Source organism: Ursus maritimus, unplaced genomic scaffold, assembly GCF_017311325.1.
Source record: "Ursus maritimus isolate PB19 unplaced genomic scaffold, ASM1731132v1 scaffold_5, whole genome shotgun sequence".
Lineage (NCBI taxonomy): Eukaryota > Metazoa > Chordata > Mammalia > Carnivora > Ursidae > Ursus > Ursus maritimus.
The window spans coordinates 76,499,226-76,515,140 of NW_024426663.1; the positions used below are offsets into that span (position 1 = coordinate 76,499,226).

The following is a 15,915-nucleotide window of genomic DNA, read 5'->3' on the forward strand; positions in this document are numbered from 1 at the left end:
TCACACAAAAATTATTTTGAGGCTCCAATGAAGCAATGTTGGGGAAAGCATTTTGCAAACTGTGGAGCGCTGTCCAAATGTTGTTATCCTCAGACTCGGCATGTCATGGAAAGTGTTTCCCAAGTCGTGGGAAAGGCATCCGTGTGGACAAGAGCAAGAGATGAAGCGAATGTCTGCCCTCCTCAGTAGTTATGTCCTGTGGCTGCATTTAGACTCTCTGACTTTGAATTCATTGCCTGTATTATCTTCATTGCTGGGGCAGCTGTGTCCATCCTCCCCTGGGTGCCACATCCCTCCCTGGCCCTTGTTTCTGTGGGCACGGGCTGGGTGCAGGTGGGGTGGCGAGTTTGTGCAGGACTTCTTGCAAGCCTTCTTACCAGCTGTCAGTGACACGACCCCAGTCTTATGGAGATACTCTGCGTTCCAGTTGTGGAATCTGGCCTGAAAGTGACACAGTCACGTGGGCCTTGGGGTGAACCAGAGGGTATTTGCTCCTCTGGGGGCGGGTGCCTCCGCTCTAGGTGATGGATACCTTAGGGGAATGCAGCACCGTGTGGCCAAATCTTCGGATTTTCTATAGTCGATTATTTTTTCTGAATGTGGAGCGGTCACATTTTTCATTCCTCTGCAACTCCACTGGCTGGCTGGATTCGGGAGTGAGCCTTGGGTCAGCTCTCTGGGCTGCAGTTTTCTCATTTATAAATTTGTGATGGTATCGCCTTCCATTGGGTTGTTAGGAGACCAGATGAGAAAATAGAACCCCCAGCCCCCCACACCAGGCCTAGCTGCAGGACGGCGGGAACGTCAGCCACTTGTGTTCTGTTGCTCTCTGGTAATCCCTAGGCTTCAGAGGTTGTAATCCTGGTCCATTTGGGGCCCCATCTCTCGTATGATTAAAAGGACTCATGGGATTACGCTGGCCTTTCAAGCTTGGTGGTCAAGGAGATCAAATGAAGGGGTTTTGTATATTAGAAAAAGAGAAGCATCCCTCCCCGCCTCCAACTTCATAATTTCAGGGAAGTGGTATATTTTCCTTAAAAAGAAATTTCAGCAGGAATAAATGAATGAATTCAAATGAAAAACGTTAACCCAAAGTGTGAAAACGGCGCTAATCGTCCAGGTGGTGCCGGACGACCTAAGATTGGGGAAGAGCGCGGTCCCACCGTTTCTCCCGCCACATCCTGCCCGAGCACCATTGGCACCAGACGCCCGGCGGGCTCCACCCCCTCTCCGCCGCTCGCCACTGGGGGAGGCGGCAGAAAGGGCGGGAGCGCCGGGCCGTGAGGGCACCAAGGTCAAGGGGGGAGGGCGGGCTGCGTCCCCGTCCCTTCGAGCCGGGCAGCTGGCCTTGGGGGAACCCTGCACGCCCAATCTCGGCAGCCCGAGTTCTCCCACTTCCAGCCGGGCGACCTTGGTTTGCGAGACTTCCTAGAGCCCAGTTTCCTCTTTTGGGACAACAAGAGTGGGCGAAGCTACCAATGCTGGGATGGGGCGCCCCGGGACGAGAGAGTGCGGCCTCAAAGGGCGGAGGGGTCAGTCTCCGGCCCCTCGGCCGCGGGATTCCGGCGGCCGTCGCCGCTCGGGAGAAAACTCTGGTCCCGCCCGGCCCCGGCAGCCGTCCGCAGGGCCCTGGCTCGCGCGGGTTCTAAAATGAGGACAAAGCCCGCCCGGATTTAGCGTGCGCGCGCCGCTGCGGCCAATGGGACGCCGGCGCGGGGTTGAGTGACGGGCGGGCGCGGCCAATGAGCACGCGCCTTGTTGCGAGGTGCGCCCGGCCCCGGCATTATAAAGAGCGCCACGAGTCGGCATTGTCAGGCGGCGGCACCGCGCGGGCCCGAGCGAGCCTGTCGGTCGGTGGGCTCCGTGCGGCGCGGCGGCGGCGGAGGGCGCGAGGTCCCGGCGGCTCCGTCAGCGGACGGAGGCAAGGCCCGGCAGCGCGGGCGTGAGCGCGGCCGAGCCCGCGGCGCCTTTCCGGCGAGTGGGGACGAGCGGGCCCCGCGGCGTCATCGGCGGCGAGGTGAGCGGCCGGGCCCGCGGGCGGCGGGCGGGAGCCTGGGCGGGAGCCGCGCGGGCCTGACGTGCTGGGGCCGCTCGTTGCAGGAGCCGCCGCGCCCCGGCCTAGCATGTCGGAAGCGGGTGAGGAGCAGCCCATGGAGACGACGGGCGCCACCGAGAACGGACACGAGGCCGCCCCGGAAGGCGAGTCGCCGGCGGGGGCCGGCACCGGGGCCGCGGCGGGCTCCGGAGGCGGGAGCGCGGCGCCGCCGGCCGGCAACCAGAACGGCGCCGAGGGCGACCAGATCAACGCCAGCAAGAACGAGGAGGACGCGGGGTAGGTGCGGCCGCGGGCCGACCGGGGCGCCGCCTTTGTTCGGGCCGTCTTTTTAGGCGCCCGCGGCGAGAGGCGGGCGGGCGGCCGGGGCCTGCTCGCGGCCCGCCGCCCGGCCCCTCCGCGCCCGCCGCGCCGCCGCTAGTGCCGGAGTTTGCAGGAGTTTGTTGGGTCGACTTTGGCGCCGCCCCGGGGCCGCTCGCGCGGGGCCGGGGGGCGGGCGGCCCGGGAGGAGGAGTGCGCTCGGACCCGGGGCCGGGGCCGGCCTCGGGCTCCGCGGGGCTGCGTGGGCGGAGTTGGCGCGCGCCCCGGCCGCGGCCTCCCTCCCTCCCCCCCACCCCTGCGGAGGGCGGAGTCACGGTCTGAACGCGGTCTCCGGCCCCCGGAAGCCTCGAGTTCCTTGAGAGCGAGCTCTCGGGGGCGGTGAGGACGGGCCGGGCCGGCGGCCTTTCGCCTCCCGTGCGTGTTAGTTAAAGGACTTCCAGTTGTGAGCGTTCAGGGCCTCTACCCAGGCCAGCGCGCCCTCCCTTCGCCTGCCCCGTCGGGGGCTGCGCGGTCTGAAGCTTCTCCAGCGTCAGCGTCGTGTGGGAGGGTCGTGAGGATGGGTCGAGGTCGGACCCTTGGGGACTCTCAGGCCAGAGCTGCGTTGCGGCAGGCGGCTTTGCTGCGAAGCCGTAGCCCCGAAGGTGGTGTCGGGCCAGCCCTTCTAGGATCGCGGCTTTCTCGGAAGGCTCGTTGGCACGTGTCCTTACCATTTCAGAAAAATGTTCGTTGGTGGCCTGAGCTGGGATACCAGCAAAAAGGACCTGAAGGATTATTTCACCAAATTTGGAGAGGTCGTTGACTGTACAATAAAAATGGATCCCAACACTGGCCGGTCAAGAGGGTTTGGGTTTATCCTCTTCAAGGATGCAGCCAGTGTGGAGAAGGTAAGCTGGGCGCTTGATGTCAGCGGTCTTAGGTTCTAAGAGGATAGGACGGCAATCCGAGAGCACCATTAGTTTGTGCGCTCTGTAGGTGGGTGAGGGCTTGGGGAAAAGCGGCGGTGAGGAACTCTCCTGTTTTTGAAGGGATTAAAAAACACAGATTAAGTGCTGATGGGTATGGGCTCGCGTGGTCCAGGAAGATTACCGCTGGTGTTCATTGCCTGTTTGGTGTCTCTTCTGGGCACTGGTAAAGCAAACGCTTTATTGCGAGGACTAGAATAAAGAGTCCAGGGTTGCTGTGAACTGGGCATTATTTTAGCTCCATTTTACAGAAAACAAAGGCTCAGAAGTACAAGTAGAAGAGCTCACACGCCTCAAAAGGGTGGATTCCAACCCTAGCAGCCCACCCGCAGCCTTCCTCACTGCTGCTTAACTTCTGGAAGAGAAGGGCCTTAACCTGAGACTGCCTTCTCTGGGAAAGCGGTGGGGGCGAGGCCTGTAGGGGTTCCGATAAACTAGCTGTACTCGAGGTTTGGAGATGAAGCTGGGTCGCTGACTCAGGTTAGGGCTGGATTTTGGAGGGGCCAAGCACGTTTTGTACCAGTGTTGAGGTCTTTGTGGCTCAGAGGGAAGGCCCTTGTTGAGGGGGTTGGTGCTGCTGAGTTAGAACCTAATTTGCTTCTATTGGGGCAGGTCCTAGACCAGAAGGAACACAGGCTGGATGGCCGTGTCATTGACCCCAAAAAAGCCATGGCCATGAAGAAGGACCCGGTAAAGAAAATTTTTGTGGGGGGTCTGAATCCTGAAGCCACTGAGGAGAAGATCAGGGAATACTTTGGCGAGTTTGGGGAGGTGAGTGTGTGCCCCTGGGGGTGGCCTGCCGGTTGCCCTGAGGTTGCTTTCTCCCTGGTCCTTGGCAGCCTTGGCTGGCTGTAGCTCTCCTCGGCGAGGCTTTTTTACTCTGGCCTTCTTGGGTCTCTTCTCCTGGGGGTTCGCTATGGGCCCTGGGTGGCAGGAGGCATTGGTTCTGAGCTGTGTGTGTGTTTACAGATCGAGGCCATTGAGCTTCCGATGGATCCAAAGTCGAACAAAAGACGAGGGTTTGTTTTCATCACCTTTAAAGAAGAGGAACCTGTGAAGAAAGTTCTGGAGAAAAAGTTCCACACCATCAGTGGAAGTAAGGTAAGGTGTCTCCAGCTCTCTATCTGGCCTGCTGCTGGAGAGCTGGCTCTTCCAGGTGTGGGTTAGGAACTGGGCTACCTGTCCAGGGCGGGCTTAGCCTACTGTGTTCCTGCAGTGCGTGCTGTCCTGTTCGGGGCAGATGGTCCCCTCTGTCCTTGGGGGAGTTCCTAGGCTGGTAGAATTGGCAGAAACCCAGGATTGTGGGAGACAGGAGAAAGGGTGGTTTCTGTGGGCGAGGGCATGTTGAGTGGCCCCTTTGATTCCTGACTGAAAGCTAGAGGTCACGGTGTTCTCAGTCTAGAGTCCAAGGTGAATATGGCCTGAAGTGAAAGTCTCAGAAGATTCTAGAACTTCTGACATTCAGGGGTTTGTTTCCTTTGGGTAACGTCTTTCCTGCTGTGGAGCTTTTTCCTCTCTTCTGTCACAACCAAATCTTTGTTCACTTCCACCCCCTTCGGATGTTGGTTTAGTCAACTCCCACCTCAGGTGGAGATTCTTCCCAAAGTTTGCAGAGTTTAGTCAGCTTGCGTCCATGGTCAGTTGTGCCTGAGGTGAGCGCTGCTGCGCTGTGAGAACTGCAGCCCTTCCCGCTGAACTCTGGCCAGGCAGGAGGCTCGGGTCCAGGCAGGAGGCTCGGGTCCAGGCAGGAGGCTCGGGTCCAGGCAGGAGGCTCGGGTCCAGGCAGGAGGCTCGGGTCGCGGCAGGAGGCTCGGGTCGCGGCAGGAGGCTCGGGTCCAGGCAGGAGGCAGGGTGGGGCTTCTAGAAGTCTTAATCCTGGCTGGGAGTGACGCTGAATTCAGGATTGGGCCCTTACATTTTTACATGAGAGGAGTTTGAATCTTGGGAGTGCTGGGTAAGAGCTCATTCCCTCTCCCCGAGTGGACATTGAGTGACACAGGCCTTTCGTTTCTCCTGTGTCTTCCTGTGACATGGGCAGGAAGTACCTGTAAGGTAATCGACTGCTGCTGGGTTTGGAAATCAATGTATTTGGCGTTTTTTAATTAAACAGAAAACCTCCGATGGCATCACCCGGTGGGGGTGGTTTCCCAGCTCATTAGGGTACCCTTGAATAGCGACACCTTGTATCAAATGGCATTTTACTGGTCCTCATTAGGGGAGTATATGTGCCAGGGTATTTTCCTTAAAAAGTCTCAAGTCCTGGTTTACTTAGGAGCACTGGGAGGTCCCTGACCCTAACCCCACCCACAGTGGGCAGATTTTTTGAGCAAAAAGGAAATGGACTCTCTGGCTCCTAAGGGGATCTGGCCCTTCCCAACAACAGGCCCCGGTTGGGGGAAGAGGGGGGAGCAGTGTAGCCGCAGGGAAGCCCCGCCCTGAGCCTCCGTGGCTTGCTTCCTCCAAGCCTGAGGTCAGGGTCGCCACCTCGGTAGTTTGAGTGGTATGCTTCATTTTTTCTGTAAAGAAAAAAAAATGAGAAAGTTTTTGTTTTGTTTCTTCCCCCCTCCAAGGCCCCTGATCTGAGAAGCCAGCTCTGACCCACCCCCCTGCGCAGTAGGCCCAGGCTGGCATCAGACCTGCCCCCTGGGGTGGGATCTTGCTACACTGCGTTGGCATTGGCCTCGCCGCGTCTCCTCCCAGGCAGTCATTAGTTGCGGAGCGGCCCCTGGGCTGCCATCAGGCCTGGGGTTATAGCTGTCACCCCAGTAAGTTCTCTGAGGGGAGAGGTTTTGGCCAAAAAGGCCCTAGTGAGTCTTGGTCCTTCGAGATTTTAGTTGTGGTCCTGAAAGCTGCTAGCTCAAATGTGGCTTCCCACTTCAGCATATTTTGTGTTTTTTTTTGGTTTGTTTTTAAAGATTTGTTTTAGAGAGTGTGCGTATGTAGGGGAGAGGGAGAAACTTGAGCAGATTCTGCTCAGCAAGGAGCCCCATGCAAGGCTCGATCCCTGACCCTGAGATCATGACCTGAGCTGAAACCAAGGGTTGGGGCGCCTCCCTGACTGCGCCACACAGGCGCCCCTGGGCATACTTTGTTTTTGAGCAGGTCGTTCCAATCGGCCAGCTGAGTATCTGTCGGCTGAGGTCTCTGTCCACAAGTCCCTACCCAGCGCTTGTCCCAGTGGTCTGACCCATTGTCCTCTCTGCTTTCAGTGTGAAATCAAGGTGGCCCAGCCCAAAGAGGTCTATCAGCAGCAGCAGTACGGCTCTGGGGGCCGTGGGAACCGCAACCGAGGGAACCGAGGCAGTGGTGGTGGCGGTGGAAGCGGAGGTGAGTGGAACCCAGATGAATGAAGATGGGTCCCTGCCTGCATGGAGCTTCTGTGCCCGTCTGGGGGGCGCGCTCTGGCCTCCGGTGCGTGGTGCGCCAGGCCGGGCAAGTCACGTCGGCTATGCTGCTGCTGCTGCTTGGCATGGCAGAGCCTGGCGCTCTTGTGGCTGGGACCCCAGGGCAGAGGGGCATTCGCCTTGCAGCCCGGGGGGCGAGGGGGGCGTGAGGGGGTGCGCTTGGCTCGGTGGCGGTCCTGAGTCTCGGTACGCCCCTGGGCGGGTGGGCAGAAGGTAGGGCAGGGTTGTGCCAGGCGCTTTACCTCCTTCTGTCCAGGCCCCTCTGACTCCAAAGCCTGAACTTCATCCTTTTTAAGGCCCGGCTGCCAGGGCGCGTGGGGGTGAGGAGAGGGAGATTGGAGAGAGAGTGAGCTCCTGCCTCATTTGCCCCGAGCGAAGGTAGCGGTCAGGTCTCTCCTGGCCTTCAGATCCCAGGCTTGGGTCTCAGATGCAGGGCCGGGCCCAGGGCCCTCAACTGCAGGACAGCAGTCCCTTGGCTTCTACCTCTGAGTTGCCATAGTAACCCCGCCACCCAAAGGGCAGGATTTCCTCCATCCTAGCTCCTGCGTGTGCTAAATGGTCCATGGGCCCCTGTGCCCTGCTCCCCCCACAGGTCAGAGTCAGAGTTGGAATCAGGGCTACGGCAGCTACTGGAACCAGGGCTACGGCTACCAGCAGGGCTACGGGCCCGGCTATGGCGGCTACGACTACTCGCCCTATGGCTATTACGGCTACGGCCCCGGCTACGACTACAGTAAGTAGGAGAGAGGGAGGCCCCGTCCGCTCACCCCCAGCCCCCGGGAGGCAGGACAGACAGTGCAGGGGCCACTGGCAGCAGGGGCTTTGGAGTCGGACAGGCTGGGCTCGGGGGGCCTGGCGCGGCCTCTGGCGCCACCGGAAGGAGCTCTGGAGCTCCTGGGCCTCAGGAAGGCGGGGTATGAGCCCGGGTGAGGGTGCACAGCAAGCGCCTGGCACAGGCTGGAGGCTCGGGAAGGCGGAGCTGCGACCGTTGTCGTTCTCATCCCCAGGTCAGGGTAGTACAAATTACGGGAAGAGCCAGCGACGTGGCGGCCACCAGAATAACTACAAGCCGTACTGAGGCTGCGGCAGGACGCGCGGCCGAGCGCGCAGTCGGGATCGCGAGTGAACACGATTATGTACCAAATCTCACCTGGCATACTTTCTATGGCCTGTCCCATGTGCATCTTATTTAAAATTTCCCCCTTGGAAATCACTCTCCTGTTGACTATTTCCGGAGCTCTAGTTGTTGTAGGCAGCGTGCGGGGTCTCTGAGGCCAGAGCGGCGTTAGGGTCACCCAGAGCCAGAGGGGAGGGTCTGCTTCCCGCGGCCGCTCCGCAGCCTGGACCTGTGGACCCTGGTTGTAAAGAGTCAACTGTATCTTAGGAAACCAGTGTCACCTTTTTTTCACCTTTTAATTTTATATTATTTGTGTCATACATTTCCTGTTAATGGAAGTGTTAATTTTACTGTACTTTTTGGTACCTTTTGGGAATCTAATGTATTGTAAGGTATTTTACACGTGTCCTGATTTTGCCACGACCTGGATATTGAAGCTATCCAAGCTTTTGAAATAAAAATTTAAAAACCCCCAAAGCCTGGGTGAGTGTGGGGTATGCTGTGAAGAGTGGGGCAGGGCCAGGCGCTCCTGAGCCTTCGAAGCTCTCGTAGCCTCCATGACCCACCAGCAGTCCTGTCGGGCAGAGCCGCGGACTCTCAGGACCGCTGGCGAGCTGCTTGTGAGGACTGGTCCTACCCAGGACTTGAGCCCTTTTAGAGAAAGTTAAAGGACTCAGACTGGAGGCAGCTTCAAGGGGGTTGAAGGTGGTACCGTGAGGGCTGCTGTCTCCAGGGCAGGGGGTCTGGGGCACCTGCAGACTTGAGTCTTTCCTTGCCGCTGGAAATAGGATTTGGTCTCCCAGCAAGGACAGTGTGAATGTAGAGAAAGGGCAGTGTCCTAGGGGCCGCCTGGATTTGGACACAAAGTACCCCGTCTTGGATGGCCTAGAATAGCTTCGCCCCCTCTGGCAGAGCCTAGCTGCTGGCTGGACTGGAGCAGCCCAGGCCTGGTGGTTGAGGCCTCAGACAACAAAGAATTTTGTTTCCCATCACTTCTAGAACACTGGCTCAGGCAGGGAAGGTGCTACTCCTGCCATCTCCTGTCAGCTATCAGATGCAAACTTGGGAGATGTTTCTGGCAGGGTGGCTAGAGAGGACTCAGTTAAGAGCAAGGTTTGGCTCGATGAGGGTGCAGACCCCAGCTGTGGGTCGTGAGGAGCAAGGCCCACTCACCGGGGGGACAAGGATGTGACATGGCTGGGTTGCCTCAGGGCCGGAGCCTCAGTGTCTCACAGCTTCTCACCTTTTCTTCCATATCTGAAAAACAGCACAAAGCCCCCCAAACGGCTTAGCCTTTTTCCAGCGTCCAAGCTTCTTAGTTTGGAGGTCGGGCCCTTTACCAGGCCCTTGACCCATGTGCACAGGCCACCAAGCCACAGGGTCAGCAGTACTGTCCCAGAAGGACAAAGCCACACCTCATTCAGGTTTCCTGAGACTTCCAGGCTCAATGGCTGTCCCTTCTGCTCAGGAAAGCAAAGCCAGGTCCAGCCCATCAGCTGTCGCCCAACCCTCCCTCCCTCCAGCGGGGAGTGGGGCTCCAGAGGTGGAGGGAAGGGAGGGGCTGCCTGCTGGCCTGTTCAGATTTCTGCCAGGAGGTGGGATTTTGCCCACTTTGCCCACCCCTGCTCCCAGCTCCCTGCACATGCAGCATGGCCTTCGTGCAGACACCCGTCCGGTTCCATTGTTCCAGATGGCCTAGTGAGTGCGTTTAGGGGAGACCCTGGATGGATCCTCGCATTCCTAGGGGATTGGAACTGGGAGGAATCTCCTTTGGCATTTCATCAGTCCTGGGTGCAAATCTCATTCTAGCACCTTGGCAGCTGTGGGGGACACTAGCCTTAAGTAAGGCACAAGTCTCGTGCCATCGCCATCTCCGGCTTTCCTGCTAGCAGGATGGCGGACTTCACTGTGGCTCTGATCCCCTTGCCTGCGTCCACACTGGTGCCACCCAGGCAGGATGGTGAACAGCTCAGTGCCTGCCTCGGGTCAGGAAGCCCCTCCACACCTCATCTCCTTGTTCCCTGCACCATCTGGAAGACTCGCGGCTCGCTGTGGGGTCCCCTTCCTGGGCACTGCGGAAGGTCCTAAGCTCCTGGCTGCAGGTTGGGCTCTAGAGACCTGGTCAGCTGCTCGGGCCCCCAGCTCACCTGTCAGGATGGTGTCCATCTTGGCCACCACGTGTCGCGCGTTGTCCACACTGAAGCACATCGGGGGTTTAAACTTCAGGACGTTCCTCCCAGGGCCATCAGTGCTCAGCAAAATGTAGTTCTCTTTCAGCCTGTGAGGACAGGACATGGCAAGGCCCTGCTGCCCAGCAGCCGAGGAGCCCTTCCCAGGGCCTCGAAGGCCTTCCTGGCCCTGGCTCCAGCCATCCTGGCCCGGGAGCCCCACCACAGTCCATTCCCAGCAGGACACGGCACTGGCTTCCTCCTGAACTGCCTGCCTGCATTACGGGCTCCTGTGTGGGGTACCCTGAGCCTGCTGCCCCGCCCCCCAAGCAGGAGCCCCAGCCTGAGCCAAGACAAGACAGGCCGCTGCTAGGACGTGGACAGCAGGCATTTCGGCCCCGCACCAGTGCTTACAGGCCCGTACAGCGAACCGCACACGCTGCTTCGCTAGCTTCACTAACTTCCCTGCCGACCCTGTTCGGCTTCCTGCCCCAAAGTAATCTTGAAATCCCAGAGGACTCTCCAGTTGTAATTTCCAGTTCTTTCTAGGAAGATGACTTCACCCTTCTTAATGTTATTGGTACCTCAGGATGCTACCATTCCACATTGACACTTTAACCTAGGAAGGTAACTGGGCCAGAAAGAAGGGTCTGACATCATATTTACGTCCTGACCCCCACTGCCATTCTTTGTCATTTATTCCTTTGTGATTTTTAAGGCTTGCCACTCTGGCGGCTTTCTCCCGTATATTCTTCCCAGCACGGACTGTGGTCCTATTAGAACAAGGTCTGGACTTGAAATCCAGCCCCGCCACCGACCAACAGGGCCACTGTGGGTGCCACACCTCCCCCTGCTTCTGATTTCCTCTCTGCACCAGAGAACTCAGGGTGGGTGTGGGGTGGAAGGAGTCAGGCTGGGCCCCAGGTCTGGCTCCCTCATCCCACTGATTCTGAGTCCTGAGGCTCCTGGGGTGGGGGGGGCACGGGGGAGAAGGCAGTGGGTGAGCTGGGGGGTGCCTCCGATGGGTGACCCGCGGAGAAGGCAGGGCTCAGGCAGTGACGGGGGGGGCGGTCAGTCTAAAAAATCCCAAGCAAGGGAACACTTCTACATCGTGTCTGTTCACATGCTCTGAAGACAGAATGATGTGCTTAAGGACACACAGGAGACACCAGAGGAGTTTCCCAAGGTGGGGCAAGTGGGTAGGAGAGGGAAGGGCGCTAAGAAGGAAGTAACAAGGGAAAGAGTTCTGAGGCTCAGGCCCTGCCTGGGATCGGGTGTGAACATGCAAACTGGGATTGGGGTGGGGGACTCTGGGGTCCTGAGATTCCGGTCATCCAGACGCCTTCCACCCAGGCAAGGAGCAGGAGGCCTGTCCATCCCCAAAACCCACTGCTGTGGGAACGGGGAGCCCCAAGTCTGGCTCTGCCACCGTCCCTGGTGTGGCTGCGGAGAAGCAGCTTCCCCCTGGGCCACCCAGGGATGCGAAACGCAGCTTTTGGGTCTGAGAGCCCCTGTGGCCCTGGCGTCCTTGGCTGTGAACGGCCCGCACCCATGTGAAGCCGTGGCTGCAGGGCGCTGGCCACCAGGCTGACGGGCACACAGAACGGTGGCCCCTTCCCTGCTCAGGCCCAGCTGCCAACTCCTTCAGGCAGCCCTCTGTGGGCCCCAAGTGCCCAGGAGCATGGTGACAACAGCAGACGCCAGGGCGGGGGGGGGCTCCCTCCCAGTCAGGGCCCTGGACACTGCAAAGGCAACTTGTTTCGAGGAAAAAGTACCTGGACACCATGTAGTTCGCCTCTTCAGTTGCTGGCTTCCTGGTTGCCTCGTCTTTGATCAGGTCCACGCCAATAAAGAGCCCGATGCCCCTGGAGCAGAAAGGCGACATCTTAGGAGACCAGGCCTGAGGGGATGTGGTCCTTGCTCTCCCCCTCTGCCTGGGCCTGTGGAAAGCACCAGGGCCTGTTCCTCTGCTTCCTGGAGAGACCGAGGGCTGCAGAACCCTAAGGGTGGTGACCAGTGCCAGGAAGTGATGGCGGGGGTGGGGGGGGCCAAGCGTGACAGAGGAAGGGTTGGGGGTTAGAGCCTGGTCTGACGCTGCTTTCTCCTTCCCTAGAAGCGTGACCTTGGGCAACAGCACTCCTCACTGCTTTAGGTCGTCCTCTGTGGAGATAAAAGTCCCCACCAGCCCTGGTGGCGATGAGGTGACAGAAGGACGCACACCTGGCCCCTGGCGGGTGTTTAGTGAGCGGTATGGGCTGCTGCCCGAGCCTCACCTGACGTCCCCGATGATGGGATGTTTGGCTTTCTGCTGTCGGAGGAGCTCCATCAGGACGCTGCCCACAGAGGCGGCATGAGCCTGCAGCTGCTCCTTCTCCAGAACATGCAGGACGGCCAGGCCCACGGCGCAGGACACTGGGCTGCCCCCAAACTGAGCCAGGGGACAAAGGGCAGGTCAGATACCCAGGAAAGTGGGCTGTGCTCCAGGGAGCGTGAGGGCAGCAGAATGCCACCCACATTCCAAGGGCAGTGACAGGCCCAGGCCTGAACCCCTCAGAACCCAGAGTCCTAGGGGGTAAACGGGGTTCTCCTGAGGCCCCATGAACTGTCCTCTCGCCTTTCCCGGTGCTAATGACTGGGACTCAGGTAAGCTACCCCCCGGGGGTACAGGAGGAGCCCCAAGAGGCAGACGCAGAGGCGAGGGTGTACTTGTGCATTGCCACAGAGCTGGTTTTGTTGGGAGGCTTTACGGCCCCATCTCACGGGGCAGGCCTGGGCCCACAGCAACGGACTCGTCCCCATCACCTTAAGACGGGGTCAAGAGCAACACGCCAGAGTCACACCCAGGAGAAGCCACTCCGTGTACTTGACTCGAGGCTCTGTTGTTTGAGCTCCAGGAGGATTTTAGGCCACAGAACAGAAACTGGCTGCCTGTAAGCCACATGTGGCCTGACGATTCATTTGGTTTGGCTTGTGTGGCATTATGAAAAGCTCTGAATTAGGTGCTAATGTTAAATGTGCAGTCCCGACTTAAACCTGGCCCATCTGGCTCCGCCGGCGGGGGCTGTCCCCGTCAGGCACCCGGACTGCTTTGGCTCTCCTTCCTTCACCCGGCCCTGCAGGTGTCAGGGGGGACCTGCATCCCAGGTGGGTGCAAGGGTGTCTCTTGCAGACTTTTTATTAAAAAAAAAACAAAACAAAAAACTATATTTAAAAAGAAAACTTGATTGAGGTAGAGTTTACATACGATCAGCTGCAAATATTTACAGTGCATAGAATAGTTTGGTGTGACCGGACAAGTACATAGACCCGTGCAACCTCCACCACAATGAAGATACGGAACATTTCCATCACTTCCCAGAGTTCGCTGTGCCCCTCCACTGCTGGCTCAGGCAACCACTGACCTGCTTTCTGTCACCGTAGTTTTGCTGTTTCTGGAATGTTCTCTCTTGCCTGGCCGCTTCTGCTCACCATGTTTTTGCGATTTCCTGTCTTGCCCTGTGTCTCAGTAGTGTGTTCACTTTATTGGCGCATAGTATCTCACTGTACGGACGTACCATCCTTTGTCCAATCTCCTGTTAATGGTCCCTTGGGTTATTTTGTTTTTTGGCTATTACGAATAAAACTAAGAACATTTATAACAAATCTTGGTGTAAACAGATGTTCTCATTTCTCTTGGGTAAATATCTAGGAGTGGAATTGCTGCGCTGTAATCATAAATGTAGATTTAGCTTTATAAAAAACTGAAGCTTTCCCAAGGTAGTTGTATTGTATCACATTCCCACCGTTAGCCTACAAAATTCCAGGAGCTCCCATCCTCAAAATGATTTGGAATTGTCAGTCTTTTTAACTGTAGCCATTCTAATGGGTGTGTAGTGGTGTCCTGTAGTCGTCTTCAAACTGCGGGTGCAGAGCCCCGTATCTGAGATCATAAAAAGCTTCCTAGGTGATTCTGCCCTCAGGCGGATTTCTGATACGTCCGGAACAAATTATGTGTGGGCTGGCCACAGCGGATGGATTGAGGCTACTTGTATAATTATTATTAACCATGAACTTGTTAAAAGGTGGCGTGTACGTATTAACAGCATCTTTTGTTTAGAATCGTGACCTGGCCGCGATGCCGACCTAGCATAGCAGGAACGTCGTTGCCCCGAGATCAGCCCAGAGGAGTGACAGGAAGAAAATGAACAAGTTCTGACATAGTCCTGGGAATCCAGAAGGTCACGCGTACACTCAGGGGTATGTGCGTGCCCTGTGCCACGTGCATGTTCAGGAAAGACCTGAAAAGCTCTCCGCTCTTGCCACTGGCTGCCTTGAGGCTCTGCGGCAGGAGGAAATAAAGGCTGGGACAGAGTTGTAAGCGGCTGGGCTGAGTAGTGAAGGCATGGCCTCACACATGGAACCACCTGGCAAAGGCCGAGAGACAAGACATTTAAGGAGCCATCTGCCCAATCATTAGATGATCACTAAGCCAACCTTAGTTGGCTTAGCCTTTAAGCAAAGACTACAAACTTCACACAGTTAGTTCAGAAAAGGCACCATACAAACAATAAAAACACCAGCCATAAGGAGGTAATAGGATTTCCAAAGTTGTCGGAATATATTACTTAAAATGTCCAGTTTTCAGCAGAAAATCATGAAACTTCCAAGGAAAGAAAGAAACATGACTCATATATGGGGGGGGGCAAGGAACAATCAACAGAAACTGTCCTGGAGAAAGCCAAGATAGCGGTCTTACTAGACAAAGACATTTACTCCGGTGTTACGCATACAGTAAAACAACTAAAGGAAACCGCACTGCGAGAGCTAAAAAGCAAAGCATGAAGATGATGTCCCACCAAACACGAGTATCATTAAAGAGAAACTTTAGAAAAGAACTAAACAGACGTTCTGGAGTTGAAAAGCACAGTAACTGTAACAAAAAATTCACAGTAACTGTAATGAAAAATTCACCAGAGAGGCTCAACAGTGGATTTAGGCAAACAGACGAAGGCGTCAGCAAATTCGAAGATAATGTCAGTTGAGACTGTCCGGGCTGGAAACCAGAAAGAAGGGATGAACAGAGCTTTGGCGACCTGTGGGACACAATGAAGCAAACCAACCTTTGCAAATGGGATTCCCAGAAGGAGAGGAGAGAGAAAGACAAAGAGGGTGGGAGAAATGGGTAAAGGTGGTCAAAAGGTAACACATTTCCAGTTACAAAATATGTAGGTCATGGGTGTGTAATGTATAGCACGGTGATAATAGTTAATAATACTGTATTATATTTTTGAAAGTTGCTAAGACAGATCTTTTTTTTTTTTTTTTAAAGATTTTATTTATTTATTCGACAGAGATAGAGACAGCCAGCAAGAGAGGGAACACAAGCAGGGGGAGTGGGAGAGGAAGAAGCAGGCTCCTCGCGGAGCAGCCCGATACGGGGCTCGATCCCAGCATTCTGGGATCACATCCTGAGCCAAAGGCAGACGCCCAACCGCTGTACCACCCAGGCGCCCCAGATCTTTTTAATTTAAATTGACTTAGCCAACATACAGTACATCATCAGTTTCAAACGCAGTGGTCAGTAATTCAGCAGTTGCATATAACACTCAGTGCTCATCACATCACGTGCCCTCCTCAATGCCCATCAGCTAGTTACCCCGTCCTCCGACCCACCTCCTCTCCAGCAAACCCTCAGTTTGTTTCCTAGAGTTAAGAGTCTCTCATGGTTAAGACAGTAGATCTTCAAAGTTCTCACATAAGGAAGAAAACTTAATGTGATGACGGATGCTAACTACACTTGGGTTCATTTCATAATATATACAAATCATTGAATCATTATGTTGCATGAAACTAATAGAATACTGTATGTCAATAATAACTAACGAAAGACAATACCGCAGTCGGCAAGAGA

The 15,915-nt window shown here is 56.4% G+C and overlaps 2 protein-coding genes across 6 annotated transcripts in view; one reads left to right on the forward strand and one right to left on the reverse strand.

Moving 5' to 3' along the window:
• Positions 1-2,108: 2,108 nt before the first annotated feature.
• HNRNPAB (heterogeneous nuclear ribonucleoprotein A/B) lies at positions 2,109-8,334 on the forward strand. Of its 2 annotated transcripts, XM_040622584.1 has the most exons (7): positions 2,109-2,332; positions 3,090-3,258; positions 3,949-4,107; positions 4,306-4,437; positions 6,546-6,663; positions 7,333-7,473; positions 7,748-8,334. In XM_040622584.1, exons 1-7 carry the CDS (start codon positions 2,124-2,126, stop codon positions 7,816-7,818), a joined length of 999 nt encoding a protein of 332 aa, XP_040478518.1. In that variant the 5' UTR covers positions 2,109-2,123; the 3' UTR covers positions 7,819-8,334. The 2 variants fall into 2 exon arrangements, with proteins under 2 accessions (XP_040478518.1, XP_040478519.1); XM_040622585.1 differs by lacking the exon at positions 7,333-7,473.
• Positions 8,335-9,030: 696 nt separating this feature from the next.
• PHYKPL (5-phosphohydroxy-L-lysine phospho-lyase) overlaps positions 9,031-15,915 on the reverse strand; it is a 33,982-nt gene continuing 27,097 nt past the window's right edge. For 2 of the 4 annotated variants that reach the window (XM_040622581.1, XM_008709492.2), the window contains 2 exons: positions 12,299-12,453; positions 11,067-11,890 (listed from right to left, as the gene is read on the reverse strand). In XM_040622581.1, coding sequence (XP_040478515.1) covers positions 11,356-11,890; positions 12,299-12,453 — 690 coding nt within the window. In that variant the 3' untranslated portion in view covers positions 11,067-11,355. Of the gene's footprint in view, positions 9,115-10,004; positions 10,136-11,064; positions 11,891-12,298; positions 12,454-15,915 lie in introns of those variants that run through there. The other 2 variants (XM_040622582.1, XM_008709494.2) reach the window with 2 other exon arrangements.

Excerpts from the sequence above, each read along its gene's own strand:
- HNRNPAB (XM_040622584.1), top strand. The coding sequence starts at position 2,124 with ATGTCGGAAGCGGGTGAGGAGCAGCCCATGGAGACGACGGGCGCCACC. Across the intron at positions 4,108-4,305 it reads ACTTTGGCGAGTTTGGGGAG|ATCGAGGCCATTGAGCTTCC; the intron begins GTGAGTGTGTGC and ends GTGTGTTTACAG. Across the intron at positions 7,474-7,747 it reads CGGCCCCGGCTACGACTACA|GTCAGGGTAGTACAAATTAC; the intron begins GTAAGTAGGAGA and ends TCTCATCCCCAG.